This window comes from Pelophylax lessonae (genome assembly GCF_965119305.1).
Source record: "Pelophylax lessonae genome assembly, chromosome: 3".
Classification (NCBI taxonomy): domain Eukaryota; kingdom Metazoa; phylum Chordata; class Amphibia; order Anura; family Ranidae; genus Pelophylax; species Pelophylax lessonae.
In genome coordinates this window covers 490,409,957-490,433,409 of record NC_138770.1, presented here as the reverse complement: position 1 = coordinate 490,433,409, position 23,453 = coordinate 490,409,957, and the positions used below count along the sequence as shown (strand labels likewise).

At 44.0% G+C, this 23,453-nt stretch overlaps 1 protein-coding gene across 6 annotated transcripts in view; it reads right to left on the bottom strand.

Annotated features, from left to right (window-relative positions):
- Nucleotides 1-23,453, bottom strand: part of MAP4K3 (mitogen-activated protein kinase kinase kinase kinase 3) — an 883,599-nt gene that overhangs the window by 496,706 nt on the left and 363,440 nt on the right. For all 6 annotated transcript variants that reach the window (XM_082251934.1, XM_082251933.1, XM_082251935.1 and 3 more), the window contains exons 9-12: nt 15,310-15,441; nt 10,963-11,025; nt 10,777-10,858; nt 4,303-4,413 (exon numbers count right to left, since the gene is read on the bottom strand). In XM_082251934.1, the coding sequence (XP_082108060.1) occupies nt 4,303-4,413; nt 10,777-10,858; nt 10,963-11,025; nt 15,310-15,441 (388 nt within the window). The remainder of the gene's footprint in view (nt 1-4,302; nt 4,414-10,776; nt 10,859-10,962; nt 11,026-15,309; nt 15,442-23,453) is intronic.

The following is a 23,453-nucleotide window of genomic DNA, read 5'->3' as shown; positions in this document are numbered from 1 at the left end:
GTGTTTTATGACATTGATTATTATGTATGTATGTTTAAATTTTTCATTATTTTCATGTTGTTGCACACAAATTTATTTTTGTTTTTATACAATCCTGGGTTTGCGAATAAGCCAAGTGATATGTGACCTACCCCGTTAGGGGTTAAATTGTTTGGTCATTGATTGCTTGAGCAGCCTGTAGGGGTAGTCTTTTGTTCAGTTAGGTGCATTTGATTTAGTTTAAGGTAATTATGCACATTATGGAGCTTTTTGTTATCTATATATTACTTGTTTTTAGTCATGCACACTATAGCTATGATTAAGCACTGTTAGTAGTGTGAAACGCATCAGCTGTCTTTGATCAGTACCTCTGTATGCTGTGGTATTTTTATCCTCTTTTCAATAAATATTTGCATTGGAGTGCGGCTGTCCAGACACACTTATGATTCTAAAGGGGACCGTGGAAGAAGGGGAGGATCAGAGAAGACTGGATAAACAGCCTTTTTACACAATGTGGAGGATTAACCCCTTAGGTTCCACAGTGAGTATAACAAGCATGCTTTACTGCATATACAGACTGATTTTCTTGTAGTGGGTTTAGTAACCCTTTAACCTGCTTGTAGCCCTATGGACCACAGTGAAGGGTAAACTTTTAGGGGTATGTTTTGCATGCAGTACTTTTTTCAGTGTACACCACCTGCACACCACCTCAACGCATTTTACAAGGAGACAAGGCATTTTGCCTTGTTGTGCAGTGGGACTGCACGACAAGGCAGTACCACCAAATCTGGTGTGAATGTACCCTAAATCATGGCAACTATATGTTACAGTAGTTCATGCTGAAGTAATTAATTTAAAGCAATTTAAAGCCACACTCCAGGCATGCAGTTAAATATACCACTCAAATACATACAGGTGCATCTCAAAAAATTAGATCATCATCAAAAATGTAATTTATTTCAGTAATTCAATTCAAAAAGTGAAACTCATATTTTATATAGATTCAAGCATTTCTTTCTTTTAATTCTGAGGATTGTGGCTTACAGATAGTGAAAACCCAAAATATACTATCTCAGAAAATTAAAATATTACATAAGACTAATAAAAAAAATATATATATTTTTTAATTCAGAAATGTTGGCTTACTGAAACGTATGTCCATGTACAGTATAGTATGCACTCAATGCTTGGTCAGGGCTCCTTTTGCATGAGTTACTGCATCAATGTGGCGTGGTATGGAGGCAATAAGCTTGTGGCACTGCTGAGGTGTTACGGAAGCTCATCTGCATTGTTGGGTCTGGTGTCTCTCATCTTCCTATTGACAATACCCCACAGAATTTTCTATAGGGTTTAGGTCAGACCAGTTTGCTGGTCAATCAAGCGCAGTGATACCATGATCATTAAAACCATGCATTGGAATTTCCTGGAAGAGGGTTGTGCTGACTTTGGACTTAATAAAACACGGTGGACCAACACCAGTAGATGACATGGCTCCCCAAATCATCACTGACTGTGGAAACTTCAAACTGGGCCTCATGCAACTCGGATTCTGTGCCTCTCCACTATTCCTCCAGACTCTGGGACCTTTTCCAAATGAAATGCAAAATGTTCCATGGTCCGTGATGATTTGGGGAGCCATATTATCTGCTAGTGTTGGTCCACTGTGTTTTATTAAGTCCAAAGACAGCGCAACCCTCTTCCAGGAAATTCTAGAGCACTTTCTCTGCTGACCAGCTTCATGGAGATACTGATTTCATTTTCCAGCAGGACTTGGCACCTGCCCACACTGCCAAAAGTACCAATACCTGGCTTAAAAACCATTGGTATCAATGTGCTTGTTTGGCCAGCAAACTGGCCTGACCTAAACCTCATAGAGAATCTGTGGGGTATTGTGAAGAAGAAGATGAGAGACACCAGATCAAACAATGCAGATGAGCTGAAAGTCGCTATCAAAGAAACTAGGGCTTCCATAACACCTAAGCAGTGCCACAGGCTGATCGCCTCCATGCCACGCCGCATTGATGCAGTAATTGATTCAAAAGGAGCCCTACGCTTTGGGTGCATACTATACTGTAAATGAACATATTTTACTATAAGCCAACATTTCTGTAATAAATTTTTTTTTCTGGTCTTATGTAATATTTTAATTTTCAGAATTTTGTGTTTTCACTAGCTGTAAGCCATATTCATCAAAATTCAAAGAAAGAAATGTTTGAAATATATCACTCTGTGTGTAATGCTTCTATTTAAAATATCTGAGTTTCACTTTTTGAATTGGATTACTGAAATAAATGTACTTTTTGATGATATTTAAATTTTATGAGATGCACCTTTATATGGTAGCAGTTTTATCCTCCAAAGGATTTATATTTTTGTCCATCCAGCCCAGGGATTTAAAAAGCTCTAAGAGGGGACCTGATACTACTCTTCTGGAGTTTCACTTTCACTTGTGTTCGAGAAAGACAGCTAGTGGCATATGTATAAGTATGCATATGTATAAGTATATGTAAAGCCTCACCTTGTAAAACTACATATTCGGTTTATAATAGAAATGTGTGTATACATATAAAAACATAAGTACCTTTTCCCCCCTTTTTTTTAAAAAGTGATTACATGATATCTGTTCAAAGCTGCATAAGAGGTGGGGGAGGGGAAGCAGCAGCACACTGATATTACCAGTGAATGCCTAAGTGCGCGCGTGTGTGTGAGATAGTGGGGTATCTTCACATGTCTGATCATTGGAGGGAAGCAAGCGGAGTTCTCAGCACAGTCAGAAAGCCAACCACGCTGAGCTAACATGCCTAGTGTGGTCATTTTTAAATAAAAGTAGTGGGACTGGCTGGAACACCAGGTATTTCACGCAAAGGAAGCCATACAAAGAGAAGAGAATACCTTTTCATACAAGTACATGGTAGGGCACAAATAAGGGATATGAAATTTTAGGAAAGGGGTTTCATCCCAAAAAATGTTGCCTAGCCCGATTTCCACATATCGATGTATCTCCAAATATAATGTATACCTTGACATCACTAGCCGTCAACCCAGAATTTTCTACTTCTCTCTGCAGATCTCATAACTGTTTGCCCTTTTTGTATTTGTCAAACAGCAAACCAAACAGGAGAGCCAGCTGACATGATCACATGATAGCATTTTCTTAAAGAGGAAGTAAACCCTCCTCTGACACTTGTACCTATAGGTAAGCCTATGATAAGGCTAAACATGTACCGTTTAGGAGATATTTACCTTACATGCAGCCAGTGACGTCACTGGCGCGTGCGCTCTGAAGGAACGGCCACTCGTGCCGTTTCTTCAAAACCCAGTGCCGTGACTGTCGGCTCCCGCGCGTGTGCGCGGGAGTGACGTCACCGCGGCTCCGGCCAATCAGATGGCCGGATGCCGCGATCCCGGAAGACGGGCGACTGGACATGTCGCCCGTCATACAGGTGAGCGGGCGGCACGGCGGGGGCTCGTTCTAAGGTAAGTATTTCATAATAAGCTAGTATGCGATGCATACTAGCTCGTTATGTGTTTCTCTTACAGGTTGCAAAAAAAAAGAAAATTGTATGGGTTTACAACCTCTTTAAGCGGGCCATGAATTTCATCTGGTTCCTGGTGACCCATACGAAATTCGCTCTGAGGGTGGCCCTGTCACCAACCTCTCAACCAAGACTGCCTCTAGTGCTATCTGGCAAAATACAATATCCTGAGCAGAATTGTCCATCAATGCTATATAGATGCAGAGGAATCTTAAAAAAATATCATACTGTGTGTGGCCAAGCTTAGGCTTGATTGAGATTCAGCCTATTTCCAATGCAAAAAGTGGCTAGGTAATAATTTGGTTTTAGAAATGGCTCTGCTTTGACGGGATTGGCATACTCTATTCAGTTATGCACTGATACATAGCGATAGAAACAAGAGGATAGAGTAAAATACAACAATGGTGTGTACTGCAGCATAAGAATTTTTCTCAGACAAAACAGTACGTTTGAGCACTGTTAGTGTTGTACTTAAACAAATTGGTATTGATCAGGTAAGTACTGTGGATACAAAGTGTGCTTTAAGAAAATGTCTTCATTCATAGAGCTCTCAACCAGCATAAAACAACATTGCTTTGAAAACTATGATCAATATTGAAAATGCATAAAAAAAAAAAAAAAAAAAGAGTATTTATAACATAAAAAATATGCAATACTCTTAATTAGCTAAAAACTCAAAAAAGTGCATGATTCAACTTTTTATATTTTCTAATACAATTACATACTCCATTGCAAAAAGCATGTGATGTTTGACAATTTGTCTCATGTGGTGTGAAACTATTCTTACCTCTGGATCATCATCATCAAAGTCATGGTAAAGAGAATGGTCTGGATTATTCACCTTATCCAGCAATTCAATAGCAAGTGTGCGGTTTAATGGCTGTGTAACAAACGGATGCTATAAAGGAAAGAAGAAAAAAGTGTTGTGTGAGGGGAACCATCACCACCTATACACAGCAATTTAACTTGTTTTATATGTGTACAAACACTTCCGAAAAAACCTCAGGATGCTGTGTGTGTGATTTGCAAATCTCATTAACCCATGTTTTACTCACATTAGAAAACACAAAACATATCAAATGTTTAAGCAGAAAAAAATGTACTATTTTAAGACAAAAAAAAAAAAAAATGTAATTGATGACAGCAACACGTGTTAAAAATGTTTGGACAGGGCCACCTTTACCGTTGTGTAGGATCCCCTCTTCTTTCAACCACTTAACCTCCAGAAGGTTTACCCACTTCACGACCAGGCAATTCTTTGCTATTCAGCACTGTACTACTTTAACTGGCAATTGCGTCATCATGCAACACTGTACGCAAATAAAATTTATAGTCTGGACTCCTCCGCGGTCCAGGACCCCTGGACACACAGCTTCCCAAGCACTACTCCCCAGCCGGACAGGCTGGCATCCATGGTTACCAGGGTCCAATAGAATGAGAAAGGACTTTCCCTGGCGTAGGGCCGATAAGCGAAGCCACCACAGAAGAGCACTCCTCGTGCTGTGACTCAACCGAATCATATTTTGGATCTGTGTTCCAGTAGACAAGAATTTCCCTTTGTAAAGCCCCGTACACACGTACCAATCGTCGGCCGAACGATCGGCCGTCTTTTGTCTGAGGGCTGTCTTGTCTGTTGAAAACTACAAAAGACTGCACACGAATTTTGTCGGCCAACAGCCGACTGCAGAATTGATGTCATGTGATGGTTAACTTTCCTGGTCTTTTTTCTTTTCTGAGCATGCCCAGTCTTGCAAATCTGCTGTCTGTCGGCCGAATTCTGTACTGACTGGCGAACAATCGGCCGTTCTGGTGTTGGCCAACAACATTTTTTTGGGCCGAAAGTGCGCTGTCGGAAGCATCATACTAACAAGCCTACAATCGGCCGATCGATCGTCGGCCGAATCTTTACGGCCGACAATCGGTACGTGTGTACGGGCCTTGAGGGTCTTGTGTGGAACTGAACAAAAAGGAACCGCCTCGTAGGGTCGACACCATCAGACCTAAGGCTCGCATGCAAGTCCGCAGAGAGGACAAGTTGCTGGATAACAGTAAACAAATCGTCCTCTGCAACTTATGCAGCTTGTCAAAGCGGAGTCCAGAGTAAGGCCCAGATAATCCAGTTTTGAAGATGGTAAAAGAGCAGATTTTTTTAAATTGATGTTCCATCCGAACCCTTGCAGAGTCCGTACATTGATTGCCAAGTCACCCAACAGGACTGAATGTGAGTCTGCTCTTAAAGGAGATCGTCCAGGTGCCCCAGTACCGCAATCCCCCATTGTCACAGTAATGCCAATACCAGAGCCATCACTTTGAACACCAAAGACCAAAGGGTAACGCCACAAATTGATAATGCTCCTCTCCTACAGCAAGTAAAGAAAACGCTGGTGTCTAGCGTAAATAGGGATATCTAGATATGTGTCCTAGATAGATGGAGGCCAAAAAGTCTCCTTGGTGTAGGGACGCCACTACCATGCAAATGGACTCCATTCAAAACTTCTGTAGCCGCACAAAGCAGTTCAGAGCCTTGAGATCCAGGATTGGATGCACTTTGCCTTCTTTCCTGAGAACAGTGAACAGGTTTGAATAGAACCCCTGAAAGCAGTCCCGAGAGGGAACTGGCACAATCACCCAATGCAACAGCAGATATTGTACCGCCTCTTGTAGATCCCTTAACCAATCTGGAGATAGGCGTAGATTGGACGGGAAGAATCTGTCAAAAAACCGAGACCTGAATTAGATCTTGTAACCCGATCGGATCAGTTCGTGGACCAATTTGTCCTGAATCAAGAAGGTCCATGGTTCCGGAAAGAAGCGATGACGTCCCCCCACCCCAGTTACGGGTGAGGGCATCCCTTCAGGCAGACAGGGATTTGTCTGCAGATCTGGATTGGCCTGCTCTTGGCTTACACGACCATGTCTTCTTGGACCCCCAGAAGACCTAAATGGCTTAGATCCCCTTCAGCATGCAAGGGCCGCCTGTGGGCTGTAAAATAAGGTCCCCGTCTATTACGTGGCGACTTACCCTTGGAGGATTGAGGAAGAGGAGTACTCTTCCCACCTGTAAGACCCTTGATCAGTTCATCCAATGAAGATCCAAACAAGCCGTCCCCTGTAAAGGGGAGCTCTGATAGAGCCTTTTTTGAAGACTGATCCACAGACCAGCTTTTTAGCCACACCATGCGTCCAATAGCTACCCCCCACGCGGATACCCTGGCTACAAGAGGGGCTGCATCTAGCGACACATCACAAATAGTAGGGCTTGGGGGGAAAAAAAACACTGACTGCTTAGAGGGGCTGAGGGCATGGAAGGGAACCCGGGAGTCCGACCATCCCAGAGAGGGGCCAACGTCCACCCTGAGGAACCACAAAGGGAGAGGGGGGGACACTATTCACTACACCTTGGTACCGGGCGGGCACCACTCCGGGAAGATCACCTCCCAATCTTTGAATGGGGGGGTGCTGCGGGGCAGAGATAAGCTGTGATTCAGGCCATGAACAGGTCATTGTGCATCCTCGCGAGGTGGCCCCCGTCCAGTGGGGCTATGTCACGGCCGACCCAGCGTGGAGCTTCAATCTGCATGCGCTCGCTGGCCAGACTGAGATGACCGTAAGGATCTAGGATATCCAGTGTGTCACCCAGTCCTGCAGTTGATTGTGGTTCTTACTGGAACAGACTTGATTGTAGAAAGAAAACAACAAAAGGAAAAAAGTTCAGTTTAAAAAGGAAAAGATGCAAGGACCAAAGATCCCAGCAGGAAGCTGGGTCCTTACTCCTGACTAGGCAGAAAAAAACTGAAGAGCTAAAGCACGAAGTGGGAGTATACCCCCTGGGACTGCCCTATGGGCATAAACTCTTAACTCTTTTGCGCCTAGTGCCCTACTCCTAATGAGAACAGCATAACCCAAGGGTCAAAGAAGAAATGGAGCTGTGCCCGTCAATGAATGAAAGAGAAAAAAAATTTTTGTAAGAACTTAACGTAAAATTATTTTCTCTGAGTCCTGACAGTCACCACCCCATTCAGTTAGCCTTCACGAGTGGGTAATGCGCCTCTCTGCAGGAGTAGGCTAGGCAGTGAAAAGGTTAACAAACAAAAATTTTACACATAACACCTCTAGGGGGCTGTTCCTCAGGCATTACCCATCAGCCACTAGGAGCTGCTCTTCAGTTTTGTAGAAAGCAGTACATGAAGACTATTAACCCCAAAAAGAAGAGGGGCGGGGGCGGCGACTGTCAGAGGACTCAGAGAAAATAATTTTATGGTAAGTTCTTACAAAAATTATATTTTCTCTTATGTCCTCTAACAGTCGCCGCCCGTTCAGTTAGCCTTCATGAGTGGGATGTCCCAAAGCAGTGCAGGTGTGAGAAGACGAAGCCAAGAAAAGGCAACGTGCAACCAGGCCAGAGTCGAAAAAACTGAGCCAACAGGGCAACAAAAGCTCAAAAGGAGCAAACCCTGGACAAATACACCCCAAGAAGAGACAGAAACACACGTCCTTGCAAAACAACCACCGTGCACAAAACTCCGCGGCCAAAGGAAGCATCCTAGGATGCCAGTACATCAAATCAGTAGAGTTTTGTAAAAGTGCGCACAGACGACCACGTCGCCGCTACGCACACCTCAGCCACAGGAAGCCTGATGGCGGTAAGACCAAGAGGCAATGACGACTCTCGTAGAACGTGCCCTCACAGGAAAAAGGGGGGCACTGGAGCCTATAGTGAAGAGGCCCAAAATGGAAGAAACCGCAGCGGACGTACCTGAACGCTTCCGAGGGCCCTCGGAAGGACAAACAGGGAATCAGACTTCCCAAAAGACTCTGTGGCAGACAGGCAAAAACCTGACTACCCGGACCACATGCAAGGAACACAGGACAAAGTCCTTGGGACGCCCAAGGCGGAAGCAGCGGAAGAAACAACGATGAAGTGGAAAGCAGGAAGAAAAACTGAGTGGGTCACCGGACCACGTTATCCCTATAACCCCAACCAAAGAAGGCGACCGGCAAGACCAAGCTGCCAATACCGACACTCTGCGAACAGAGGTGACAGCCACCAGAAAGGCAACTTTCTGGAACAACACAGGCAGAGCTTGTTCTCTGATGTCCTCAAAGGGAGGCTGTTTGTCCGAAAAACGGAAAAAAAAAGTCAGTTCCCACGGAAGCAAAGGAGCGTTCCGCGGGGGAGCCAGCGGCGCACCCCTTGAGTAAAGGTGTGAATCAAGGAATTAGTCACCAAGGGACGCTGGAAGAAAATCGGTAAAGGCCGACAACTGACCCACGGCCGCGTCCAGTGCCAAGCGCTGATCCACACCTTCCCGCAGAAAGGCCAAAACCCTGGCTACCGAAAAGGAGCGTGGATGAATCCCTTGTGAATCACACTAGGCAATTTAAGCCCTCCAGGTACGATGGTAAATCTTCCTGGAGTTAGCTGTCCGAGCCTTCAGTAAGGCAGGAACAACAGCATCCGAGAGACCCTATTCTCTCGAAAACTTGGCTTTTAACACCATGCTGTCAAGGGCAGAGACTGTACAAAAGGACGGAATATCAGCCCCGGAGACAGTAGAACATCTAACAGCGGAAGCCCCCAGGGCGGCTCGACAACCATGCGCCCAAGGTCTGTGTACCAAGACTGACAAGGCCAGCCTGGAGCCACCACAGATACTTGAACCCGTTCCGACGCCACTGGCGGAGGAACCTGGACAGCAGTCGAATCGGAGGGAAGGCAAATACTGGTGCCAGGGCACCACCAACGCGTCCTTGGCGACTGCCAGAGGACCGCGGGTTCTGGCCACGACCCTTTCACCTACATGTTGAGACGGGATGGGAACAAAAACACGTCCGGAGACCCCAACTGGGCACACAGGAGGCGAAACACACCCGGGATGCAGTGACCATTCCCCCTGGTCCACGGACTGGCGACAAAGAGAAAAAACACTATTGGACAAGAAATGTTTCGGGGCAGATTGCACATCTAACTGACCTTGAGCAGATTTTGGGTGGTTTGAGAGAAGAAAATGATAAGAAGGTACAGTTTGAGACTTGTTTGTTTTTTGTACTTCTTTTAAACTACTGATTGAACCCATAGGTCTGGGGCATCTATGCCGGAAGGAATGCAAACTGTAACATACATTCCCCTGTTCTTAGGAGCAGGGCTGGCCCAAGACATTCTGCTGCCTGGGTCCAAGAATGAAATGCTGCCCCCCCCCTCCCCCCAATAAAAAAAATCACACTTGCCAAAAGGTCCCCACATCCATTATTTTATCTAAATCTAACAGTTAGAAAATATTTTATATACTGGTATCTTCCATAACTCGCCACCGCACCGGTCCACCAAACGTCCACAGTCTGTCCTCCTGTCACTCCTGTGTCTGCCCCGCCCACCGCCCTAGAAGATCCAGCCTGCCCTGCGTGAGATGGAGTGCCCTGATGTCTGAAGTGATTGTGCACACCACGATCACGTGAGGGACGTTCCCCAGGGGAGATGCTGCGCCACTTCATACGCATAAGTTTGCACTACGGGCGGCAGTATGAGATGGGTAAATGCCACCCGTAATGGGCCGCAAACTGATGATACACAAATCTGCTGGAAAAATAATCCTGAGAGTCAATTTGCCTCCCCTCTCAAATTTCTGCCTGGGTCCAATGGATCCAGCAGGACCCATGGTAGGGCAGGCCCTGCTTAAGAGTGAGTATACCCTTCACTGTGGAGAACGCTTTGTAACAAACTTAGGAAGCTTTATGTTCCAAGTTTTGCTGAATTTTAGCTTTGAAGATAAAGCATGAAGAAAGCAGTATGCATTTTGAGGAGGTAGAAGCCCTGAAGAGGTAGATTTTGGAGCCTTCTGCTCTGAAAGAAGGACCTTTCTTCCTGTGACATGTATTCAATCACATGCTCAGCAAAACAAAAACTGTCATGTGTACTCGTGTACTGGACTTTTGTCAAACAGTCTTGGATCACATTTTTCTTATCTGTCCATGTAACTACAGAGCTTTGCTTATACAAAATGTCATACATCTTGTATAAAATAATAGGTGTACTGTAAGCGGAACACAAATTACTTACAAGTTCCTAATATCATACTATATTAGCAAAATAGCTGCCTGCTGACCACCAAAATGTTGCCTCCCTGCCCCAGTGCTTGTCAAAGCTTTTCACAAATAGAAGTTTTGGTGAATCATACATCAACAACATATTACAATATCTTTACTGTCTCAAAAACAAATGCAATGCTATACCATTACTATAAAATGTACGGTATTACATTACCTGTAACACTTTTTCAGCTGTTGGCCTTTTCTTAGGATTTTTTGTAAGTGCCATTTTGACAAAATGATGAAAACTATTTGACCTTTAATGAAAAAAATTTAAAAAAATGAAAAGTTCAACAAATGAAAAATAAAAATGTGAGCAAAAGAAAAAAAAATGCATTCCATATGAGAAATACTGACTTACCATTTCATCTTGTCTTTTAACTTTGGCGGCTGGAAGTTACTTTTAGTCATTAAAAATAAGGCCCTAGAAAAAATAATACCCATTTGTGTATTAGGAAACAGAAATAAAACAAGATTTGATAATTGACAAGAAATTTGATCTTGAAGGATGAACCATCAATATACAAATAGCAGTAGCGCAAAAAATATGGTAATCCATAATCACCACAAATACAGCATGAATGAAAGTGTGAACCCCAGGATAATAAATAACTAAAATCCAACAGAAAAGTCCCACAGTCCTTCAGCTAGAAGTAAAACAAACAAACATGGTGTGCATTTCAAATCCGGAGTCTTGATATATGTGAAAAAGGAAGGGGTCACCCCACAATCCACCAAAGTGCCAGGGGTACTGCAGAAATGGCCACTCACCAGAACAATGTGCTTATTCACTCTCATGAACAAGCTAGAATCGCATTAGGTTAATGTAATTCAGAACTGCATCTACTTTCTCTATCCAGCACTCAGCAACCAGGACTCCAGTACATGTAGGAGATAAATAACAGCCTCCACTAGTGCAATACCGTATGAACTTTTTATTAGTTAAAACAGTATAAATTAATTGCACTCACTTGTAACACTCGAAAATAGCGCACATCAGAAAGAACAGTGAGGCCCGCAATGGGTCCGCTGCGCCGTCTGTGTCACGCCCCCAGTGACGAAGTCTGAAGTGACGAAACGCGTCGGGGCGTGGCCAGACAGCGTTCCCTGCAACTATACTCACGGTGACAGAGGCATCCAGCGTTACCTGGCTTGGCGTGGAGTCGAGTCCCGAGTCCAACGGCTGCTCTCCTCACTGTTCTTTCTGATGTGCGCTATTTTCAAGTGTTACAAGTGAGTGCAATTGATTTATACTGTTTTAACCAATAAAACGTTCATACAGTATTGCACTAGTGGAGGCTGTTATTTATCTCCTACATGTACTGGAGTCCTGGTTGCTGAGTGCTGGATAGAGAAAGTGGATGCAGTTCTGGATTACATTAACCTAATGCGATTCTAGCTTGTTCATCAGAGTGAATAAGCACATTGTTCTGGTAAGTGGCCATTTCTGCAGTACCCCTGGCAGTTTTGTGGTGGATTGTGGAGTGACCCCTTCCTTTTTCACATATATCAAGACTCCGGATTTGAAACGCACACCATGTTTGTTTGTTTTACTTCTAGCTGAAGGACTGTGGGACTTTTCTGTTGGATTTTAGTTATTTATTATCCTGGGGTTCACACTTTCATTCATGCTGTATTGCTTTTATTGTTATTTTAAGTACCGTATCATGTGTATAACACGCACCTTCACTTTAGGAGGATAGTTTCAGGAAAAAAACATTTTAAATATTTAAAAATAACAGTACACTGCCCCTTTCATTAAAAAGTCCCCTATAGATTTCACAGTCCCCCCCCCCCCATGCACAGTTCATACCCCCTTTTATTACAAAGCCCCTTTTACATTGTACAGCCCCCCTGCACTCCCAGGAGACCCCCAATTTCCTGGGACCGGCCTGCCAGCTTACTCTAAAGTAAAAACAAAATCACTGCTAGCCCCTTTCCATAGATGCTTCCTACAGTGTGTCACTGTTATTGTAAAACGATGCCTCTAATTGCCTCAGTAGCTCCGTTCTTCTATGGCCGGTCATGTGACTGCTCTCCTCTGACGTTTAATGGGCAGTCATGTGATCGCTCTCCTCCACCTATCCAAAGCTACACTCAGAGGAGGAGGAGCGGGAGGAGGATAGCAGCCAGCAAGAACAAAGCATACAAGGTATTTAGAGGCACCGTTTTTTAATGACAGTGATATACTGTAATGTAGGAAGGATCTATAAAAAAGAGCTGGCAGTGATTTTTTTCTTAACTGCAGAGTACGCTGGCAGGGCTGTGCCAGGGCCAGGAGAGGCGGGGCGGCCGGCCTGACACCCCTCCAATGTGTGGCACCCGGGGCGGACCGCCCGATCTACGCCCCTCCCTGTTAGAAAAAGAAATATCGGCGTATAACACGCACCCACTCTTTGCACTATATTTTCAGGGGAAAAAAGTGTGTGTTATACGCCGATAAATACGGTAGCTGCATTATTATTGTTTTTGTTGCTATCTCCTTAAGCGCATAGGGTTCTCATGGTATATCTTACCATACACTGTGAGATTCTTTTTCAAGATTTGATAATTGTTCTGGTGGGCCCTAAAAACTAATACCCGCATTCACATTCTCTGTAGAGCCAGTCAAATCAATGAAGCCAGTTTTTTTACTAATATGTTTATAAATAAGAGATGGAACAAAACACTGAGAGCCGGTTCACACTGCCACGACCATAAAGTCGCCCCATGTCGGAGCGACTTTTTGCAGCGATTTTACCGCGACTTGTGAATTATTTTGCAGGACTTATATGACAGACGACTTTGTGTTTGGCCAATCAGAATATGATGTGCTGTGACCTAATTTCACTTTTCTGTTTTTTTTTTTTTTACTCATTTCCTCATTGCCCACCAGTGCCACATATCAGTGTCCACCAGTGCCACATATCAGTGCCACGTATGTGTCCACCAGTGCCACTGCCCACCAGTGCCACGAATCAGTGTCCACCAGTGCCACGTATCAGTGCCACATATCAGTGTCCACCAGTGCCACGTATCAGTGCCACATATCAGTGCCACATATCAGTGCCACGTATGTGTCCACCAGTGCCACTGCCCACCAGTGCCACGAATCAGTGTCCACCAGTGCAACGTATCAGTGCCACGTATCAGTGTCCACCAGTGCCACGTATCAATGCCACGTATCAGTGTCAACCAGTGCCACGTATCAGTGCCACGAATCAGTGCCACATATCAGTGTCACATATCAGTGCCACATATCAGTGCCACATATCAGTGCCACATATCAGTGCCACGAATCAGTGTCCACCAGTGCCACGTATCAGTGCCACGAATCAGTGTCCACCAGTGCCACGTATCAGTGCCACGAATCAGTGTCCACCAGTGACACGTATTAGTGTCAACCAGTGACATGTATCAGTGTCCACCAGTGACACGTATCAGTGTCCACCAGTGACACGCATAAGTGTCCATCAGTGCCACGTATCAGTGCCACGTATCAGTGTCCACCAGTGCCACGTATCAGTGCCACGTATCAGTGTCCACCAGTGCCACGTATCTGCCACGTATCAGTGCCACGAATCAGTGTCCACCAGTGCCACGTATCAGTGCCACAAATCAGTGTCCACCAGTGCCACGAATCAGTGTCCACCAGTGCCACGAATCAGTGTCCACCAGTGCCACGAATCAGTGTCCACCAGTGCCACGAATCAGTGTCCACCAGTGCCACGAATCAGTGTCAACCAGTGCCACGTATCAGTGTCCACCAGTGACACATATCAGTGCCACAAATCAGTGTCCACCAGTGCCAAGTATCAGTGCCATGTATCAGTGTCCACCAGTGCCACGTATCAGTGCCATGTATCAGTGCCACGTATCAGTGTCCACCAGTGCCACGGATCAGTGTCCACCAGTGCCACGTATCAGTGCCGCGTATCAGTGCCACAAATCAGTGTCCACCAGTGCCACAAATCAGTGTCCACCAGTGCCACAAATCAGTGTCCACCAGTGCCACAAATCAGTGCCACTAATCAGTGTCCACCAGTGCCACGTATCAGTGCCATGAATCAGTGCCATGAATCAGTGCCATGAATCAGTGTCCACCAGTGCCACTTATCTGTGTCCACCAGTGGCACTCACACAGACCAAGCAGAGATAATGGAATATATATACCATTACATATATATATATATATATATATACCATATAGGCATGGCTGCAATGTGGGGAATGCCTGGCTAATCTCTTTCTTCTTCCTGGAAAGTCAGATCACAAGTCGTGTCAATTAAGATAAGGAGGCGACTCCCATTGAAGTATATGGGACAGTCGGATCACAGGTCGCCTCAAAGTAGTACAGGACCCTTTTCTGAAGTCGGAGCAACTTCAGTAGTGCCAATTAAGACGGCACTGATTGATTAACATTGCTTTTGTTATGTCAAGCTACCTGGGGCGACCTGGGGCAACACAAGTTGCCTCACAAGTCGCGCTAGTGTGAATGGGCTCTAAGTAAATCTCCACAAAAGCACAATAAGAAAATAGTCTTCCTCTTAAAATGCATTTCTTTGTACTACAAGCTATAAATAAATAAAGCAAATGCAGGACCATTTTCTGCTTGGTACTCAATACATATAAAACATTACGTTTTTCATCTTGACCTCTCTTTTTCAACATTATGAAAAAAATATTAAGCAAAAACAACTGAACAGTAAGCGAAATTAAAACAAAATACCTCATTGGATGCAAATCAAACATTGGAGGTTGAAGTTCTGCAAGCTCTATGGCTGTAATGCCAACAGCCCAGATATCGCATAACTGGTTATAACCACCTTTTCTTTCCACTGCAGCAACTTCGGGAGCCATCCTGAGAATACCACATAAAAAAATAAATATGTTACTCAAATATGAAAATTCAGAACACCTGTTGTGTTTTAGCTCAAGTTCAAACTAGTGCAGCTGTGACTTCAGTGCAATTTTGTAGTGTGACATTGGTGCGTTTTGACGCATTTTTCATGCTGCTGCGTTTTTTGTAGGGTAAGGAGACTGCTTAATTGGTTGCTGGTTGTTAAGGAGCCGCCGTGTTCTAATGACCGATGACTCATCCCTGCTGTCAGCTGGGGATTCTTGGCTGAATGTAAACAAAGGAGCCCATCATAAAAAAAAACAAAACAAAAAAAATTCTTTCAGTGAAATGGTTCTGAAAAATTTTTTTATTTTTTGTTATTTCCAGACAAATAACTTTGTACTTTTATCAGAGTAAGTTTACTAAAAATAGGTTTCACTTTAGATACATAGCCATACTAGACCCTTATCTGCGCATGCAGATTGTAAGGCCCTTGTAACACCTACCCCCGACAAACCAAGCCACATGCCCTCAACTTCAGGGCCTTACAATCTGCATGTGCAGATAAGGGTCTTGTACTGATTTTGGGGGGACCCGCACACGTATTTTTATTTTTTGATGGGGAGGGGGGAGTTCTTGACAATCCTTTATTCCTTTTTTTTTAAATGACATTTGTCGATCACGTTGCCCAAAAGATGAAGATCCACATCAATCATGATGAATTATGGGTGCCCAAATGACATCCCCTGTTCTACAATCCCCCCGCAAAGTATCCCGCCATGTTGTGGGCACATGGTAGCCTGAAATAAGTTGGGGGAAAAGGAATGATGGGGGGTCACATAAACACATCCAAAGGCGAACCAAAAATTAATGTACAGGAATTTTGGTGCATTTCCTTTAAGGTTGACGGTGCCGAAATTGTGCAGCAACCGCACTAAAGTAGCACCAGCACCTTTTCCAAAAAACACGCTGTGCTCCATTAATGTGAATGGGCATCGTAGAGAATAATGTGGTTTTCATTGTCATGGGATTCTGTATGGTGCAAGTCGCAACTGAAATTGCTCTAGTGTGAAGCAGGCCTAAATCATTTTCTTTTTTACTACAACTTGAAGTTAAACCCTAAGTATACAGTTAAATACTTAGGAACCCTTACTTGTGGATTTGAGCTTCCGTTTATAACAGAGATAAATATATAAAAAATATGTCACACAATTGCAGCATGCGTGTTTGAAACAATAATATCATGATTTCAACTTTCTAAGGCCCCGTTCACATTGCCGCGATCCGACTTGGGGGGGCGACCTCCGAGGTCGCGGTGCGAGCAGCGCGCCGCGACCTCGGAGCGGCCGCCACGGACTTCATAACATTGAAGTCTATGGCGGTCGCCTCCGGGTCGCCCCAAAAAAGCTCCGGACCCTTTTTCTAAGTCGGAGCGACTTGTGTCGCTCCTATTAGAACGGGTCCGCAGCTTCCCTATGGAAGGTGACCTACGGCGACCTGTGAGGCGACCAGGTCGCCTCACAGGTCGCCTTAGTGTGAACGGGGACTAACCACTTCAGCTTTCCCATTTGTAAAACCCCTATGGACCGTAGCCATTTTTACATTTCTACTATTGACCAACTGGTTTGGCAATTACTATGTTTAGGATAGCCACGTGATACTTCAATCATTGTTTGGGATTACCAAGACTTTCTTTCAGTGAAAATGTCCTGAAAAAAAGTGATTTTATTTTTTATTTCCAGACAAATAACGTTGTACTTTGATCAGTTTAAGTTTACAAAAAATAGGTGTCACTATATAAAGAGTATACAATTTATTTGCCACATTTAAAACGAAGAGGGTGAGGGTTCATAGAACAAAGGGACTGTTACAGGCTCTCATCAAGAGAACAATCAAAAGAAACATCAATAGAGCCCAGCGATGCCCTTCCTTTCCACTCAGCTGCTCCAATCATAGAAGCCATACTACAGCTTTTGAAAATAAAACATGATCTATGAATTTAGGGGGTGTCCCCGAGTAAGGTCTTGGCGTACTTTATATTTCTTGTACAAAACTTCTGTGTTATTTCCTCTAAGTTGTCCTGTCTGTTCTGTAATTATATAATTGTAATGATAGACCTAAAAGTTTCCATAAATATTCAATTACATTCTCCAATTCTAGTTTGAGCTTGGTTGACCTACAGTCTAAAGTAAAGACACCTTCTGACAGTTCAACACAATTTTTCTCATGGGATTAAGCAACTGTGCATGTTAGAATCCCTGTGTCAAAATTAAGCATTATGACCTACCTGTAAATTTCTTATCTTGGAGAACAGTACAGAAAACAGAACTAGCATTATAGGTGATGCGTGATATTCAGGGTAAATTTCCAAATAAATTATTGTGCACCACCACCCTATGCCCAACAGTTCTCCCTGCACTCCACGGATATCACCAACTTATTCTCATAAATTGCTGCCACATTAAAACCAATAAAGGAAATCCACCATATACTTCCTCCAATTAGACAGAAAGAATCCCTGAACAAAGTCGCGCTGGCGAAACGTGGCTGTACAGCAATTGGACAGGAAGTGACATTCCTGGAGTGACAGAGGAGCTGTCGGGTGATACCCTGATACGGTTGGCCAGTTTAAGCTTATCTGGACACTTTGTTTATAAGATTAAGCTTTTAAAGACTCTTGGCTTGTGAGTGCAATTTTAAACAGATGGGAAAAAAATTGGGTTTTTAATTTCATCACACTATTGTAATTCCTCTTTTCTTTTATGAATGTTTATATAATTGGGAGTTGGTGACACTGAGCACTTGAAGTGGAGTGGAGAACATAAAAGCCAAAGATTTCACACATTATATTCAGAGTGACTGTGGAATATTGGACTTCTGTTTGGTTTAGTGCATTATAACACAACGGGTGGACTGTTTTTCACGTTTCTACAATTGTTTTACATATAGTTTCTCACAAAAGTGAGTACACCCCTCACATTTTTGCTATTATTTTATTATATATTTTCATGTGACAACACTGAAGAATCGACATGTTGCTACAATGTAAAAATGTGAGTGTAAAGCTTGTATAACCGTGTAAATTTGCTGTCCCCTCAAAATTACTCAACACACAGCCATTGACTATGGCATCAAAAGTCAGTACACCCCTAAGTGAAAATGTCCAAATTGGGCTCTGTCAATATTTTGGGTGGCCACCATTATTTTCTAGCACTGCCTTAATCCTCTTGGGCATGGAGTTCACCAGAGCTTCACAGGTTGCCACTGGAGTCCTCTTCCACTCCTACATGACGACATTACAGAGCTGGTAAATGTTAGAGACCTTGCGCTCCTCCACTTTCCGTTTGAGGATGCCCCACAGATGCTCAATAGGGTTTAGGTCTGGAGACATGCTTGGCCAGTTCATCACTTCATCTCCTTATCCTCAGCTTCTATAGCAAGACATTGGTCATCTTGGAGGTGTGTTTGGGGTCGTTATGTTGGATTATTGCCCCGTGGCCCAGTCTCCGAATGGGGGGGGGGGGGTCATGCTCTGCTTCAGCATGTCACAATACATGTTGGCATTCATGGTTCCCTCAGTGAACTGTAGCTTCCCAGTGTCTGCAGCCCCAGACCATAACACTCTCACCACCATGCTTGACTGTCGACAAAACACACTTGTCTTTGTACTCCACACCTGGTTGCTTCCACACACGCTTGGCACCAATTGAACCAAACAAGTTTATCTTGGTCTCATCAGACCACAGGACATGGTTCCAGTAATCCATGTCCTAAGTCTGCTTTTCTTCAGCAAGCTGTTTGCAGGCTTTCTTGTGCATAATCTTTAGAAGAGGCTTCCTTTTGGAACGACAGCCATGCAAACCAATTTGATGCAGTGTGCGGCGTATGGTCTGAGCACTGACAGGCTGACCCCCACCCCTTCAACCTCTGCAGCAATGCTGGCAGCACTCATACATCTATTTTTCAAAGACAACCTCTGGTTATGACACTGAGCACGTGCACTCAACTTCTTTGGTCGACCATGGCGAGGCCAGTTATGAGTGGAACCTGTCCTGTTAAACCGCTCTAATGGTCTTGGCCACCCTGCTGCAGCTCAGTTTCAGGGTCTTGGCAATCTTTTTATAGCCTAGGCCAGTGTTACGTAGAGCAAAAATTATTTTTTTTTCAGATCCTCAGAGAGTTCTTTGCCATGAGGTATCATGTTGAACTTCCAGTGACCAGTATGAGAGGGTGAGAGCGATAACACCAAATTTACAGATAGGATTGGCAGCAAGGATGGGAAATGTCATTATAATGGGGGACTTTAATTATCCAGATATAGACTGGGCAGAAGGAACCGCGCATTCAGCCAAGGCTCGGCAGTTCCTAAATGTTTTGCAGGACAATTTCATGGGTCAGATGCTGAATGCACCGACAAGAAACAATACAGTACTTGACCTACTGATTACCAACAATACAGACCTGCTCACGGATTTAGAAATACGGGGCAACTTAGGAAACAGTGACCTAGTTTCAGTATTAATCATAGTAATAGGAAACACAAGGGTAATATAAGGACACTGAATTTCAAAAGTGCCAATTTCCCAAAACTGCGCTCTCTGCTAGAAAATATCATATGGGATAGAACCCTGGGAACAAAGAACACGGAGGAAAAATGGGAGTGCTTCAAGAGCATACTTAACAAAGGGATTGGCCAGTGCATTCCAAAGGGAAATAAATTTAAAAGAGCAAAACTAAACCCTGGGTGGCTAAACTTCAACATAAAAATGCATATTAATACTAAAGAAAAGGCCTTCAAAAAATACAAGGCTGAGGGGTCATTGGCAGCATTCAAGCATTACAAAGAGTGTAATAGGAAATGACGAAATCAAGGCAGCTAAAATAGAACACGAGAGACATATAGCGGAAGAGAGTAAGAAGAACCCCAAAAAATTCTTTAAGTATATAAACAGTAAGAAAGTGAGGCCAGAACACAATGGCCCCATAAAAGACGACAAAGGAGATTTGGCCACAGAGGACAGGGAAAAAGCGGTAGTGTTAAATAGTTTCATCTCTTCAGTCATCACAAAAGAATTGGGGGGCTACACTAACCCAGCTTGTAAGGCCAAACTAAATAACACACCTCAGGAAGTACCGCCATGGCTAACAGAAGATAGACTTAGAACTAAACTAGAGACACTTAACATAAATAAATCAAAGGGATCGGATGGCTTGCACCCGAGGGTTCTTAATGAGCTTAGCCAGGTGATTGCCAGACCATTATTCTTGATCTTTAAGGATAGTTTACAGACGGGTATGGTGCCAGCTGATTGGAAAAAAGCCAACGTGGTACCAATATTTAAAAAAGGGCAGAGATATATCCTGGGTAACTATAGGCTGGTCAGCCTAACATCAGTAGTCTGCAAGATTTTGGAGGGGGTGTTAAGGGACCACATACAAGACTTTAGTAATGAAAATGGTATTAGTAGTAATCAGCATGGATTCATGAAAAATCGTTCTTGCCAAACCAATCTATTAACCTTCTACGATGAAGTGAGCTGCCACCTAGATAAAGGTAAGCCTGTGGATGTGGTGTATCTGGACTTTGCAAAGGCCTTTGACACTGTTCCCCACAAACGCTTACTGTTCAAACTAAGGAAGGTAGGTATGGACCATAAGGGGAGTACTTGGATACAGAACTGGCTCCAGGGGAGAGTGTAAAGGGTGGTGATTAATGGGGAGTACTCGGATTGGGCGGGTGTGGAAAGTGGGGTCCCCCAGGGTTCTGTCCTGGGACAAATCCTGTTTAATTTATTCATAAATGATCTAGAGGAGGGGATATCTAGTACAATCTCAGTATTTGGGGATGATACTAAACTAACCATGCCAATTCTATGCAGGATGTGGAAACCTTACAAGCGGTCCTGAACAAAATAATGGGGTGGGCAACTACATGGCAGATGAGGTTTAATGTTGAAAAATGTAAAGTAATGCACTTGGGTGCCAGAAACCAGAAAGCAAGCTACTCACTAGGGGGGAACCTCTGGGTGAGTCTAGGATGGAAAAGGACCTGGGGGTACTGGTAGACAACAGGCTTGGCAGTGGCATGCAATGCCAAGCCGCTGCAAGCAAAGCCAACAGAATACTGGGATGCATAAAAAAGGGGATTCACTCCAGAAATAAAGAGATTATTCTCCCTCTCTACAAGACTCTGGTCCGGCCACATCTGGAGTATGCTGTCCGGGTTCTGGGCACCAGTACTCAGGAAGGATGTGCTGGAACTGGAGAAAGTCCAGAGGAGGGCAACAAAAATAATTAGGGGAATGGAGGACATCAGCTAGGAGGAAAGACTACAAGCACTGAACTTATTCTCTCTGGAGAAGAGACGATTGAGGGGGGATATGATATCAATGTACAAATACTGTACTGGTGACCCTAGCATAAGGAACAAACTATTTAGAGAAAGGGAATACAATAAGACACGTGGCCACTCACTAAAACTAGAGGAAAGGCGGTTTAACCTTAAAATACGTAAGGGGGTTCTTCACTGTCAGAGCAGTAAGGATGTGGAATTCTCTTTCACAAGCAGTCGTATCAGCAGGGAGCATCGATAGTTTCAAAAAACTATTAGATGGGCACCTTAAAGACCACAACATACAGGGGTATACAATGTACGGTTAACAGCAAACACACACGCACATCATAGGTTGAACTGGATGGACGGATGTCTTTTTTTCGACCTCACTAACTATGTAACACACCTGGTCCCCATTCACACCTGAGACCTTGTAACACTAACGAGTCAAATGACACTGGAAAGGGAACATGGCTAATTGGGCCCAATTTGGACATTTTCACTTAAGGGTGTGCTCACTTTTGTTGCCAGCGGTTTAGACATTAATGGCTGCGTGTTGAGTTATTTTGAGGGGACAGCAAATTTACAGTGTTATACAAGCTGTACCACTCACTACTTTACATTGTAGCAAATTCTAATTTCTGCAGTGTTGTCACTGCATGAAAAGATATAATAAAATATTTACAAAAATGTGAAGGGTGTACGCACTTTTGTGAGATACTGTATATTCCTATATTTGGTATAACTGGATTTTTTACTTACCGTAAATCCTTTTATCTTAAGCGCATTGACAGACGCAGGATTCATATCTTGATGTCTGTAGGGTATTGCTGCCCCCTACAGGAGTAGGACACTAGGCAGAAAAAAAAGTTCTTGCTACACCTATGGCCAGTCCCAAGGGGTATACCCTCTCTCTCCTTGCTATAGGATGTCAGTTTTGTAACAAAGCAGTGTCAGAGAAATCATACCAACCCAACTCAAACATAGAGGGGCGGTTACTGTGTCTGTCAATGAGCTTAAGAGAAAAGGATTTTACAGTAAGTCAAAAATCCAGTTTCTCTGTCGCTCATTGACAGACGCAGGATTCATATCTTGATATCCGTAGAGACGTCCCAAAGCAGTGCCATAAATGAGGGGTGAGATAGCAGAAGAAAAAAATTCCATGAGGCAAAAAACAGAGCCAACCAGAAAGAACAGAGGACTCATCGAAACAAGAAGATGAGACCCACCTGAAAAAACAGAACCCCCGAGATAGACCAAGGGTCCCCTCAAACAGCAACCAGCAAAACCTTGCAGCCAAAAGAGGCATCCGCCAATGCCAGCACATCAACCTTATAAAACTTTGTAAACTATGAACAGACGACCAGGTAGCCGCCTTGCAAACCTGAAGCACCGACGCCTGATGGCGGAAAGCCCAGGAAGCACTAAGTGCCCGAGTAGAGTGCGCCTTAACAGGGAACGGAGGAACCTGACCCCTAATGGAATAAGCCTGCACCACCGTCTGCCTGATCCACCTGGAGATAGTCGTGGCAGAAGCAGGTAACCCTTTTCTAGGACCATCGGTGATCACAAAAAGCGAATCTGACTTACGAAAGGAGTCAGTAGTAGCCAAGTACACTCTGATTGCCCGAACCACATCCAAGGTGTGCAGTGCAAATTCCCAAGGATGACTGGGCTTAGGACACAGGGAAGGTAACAC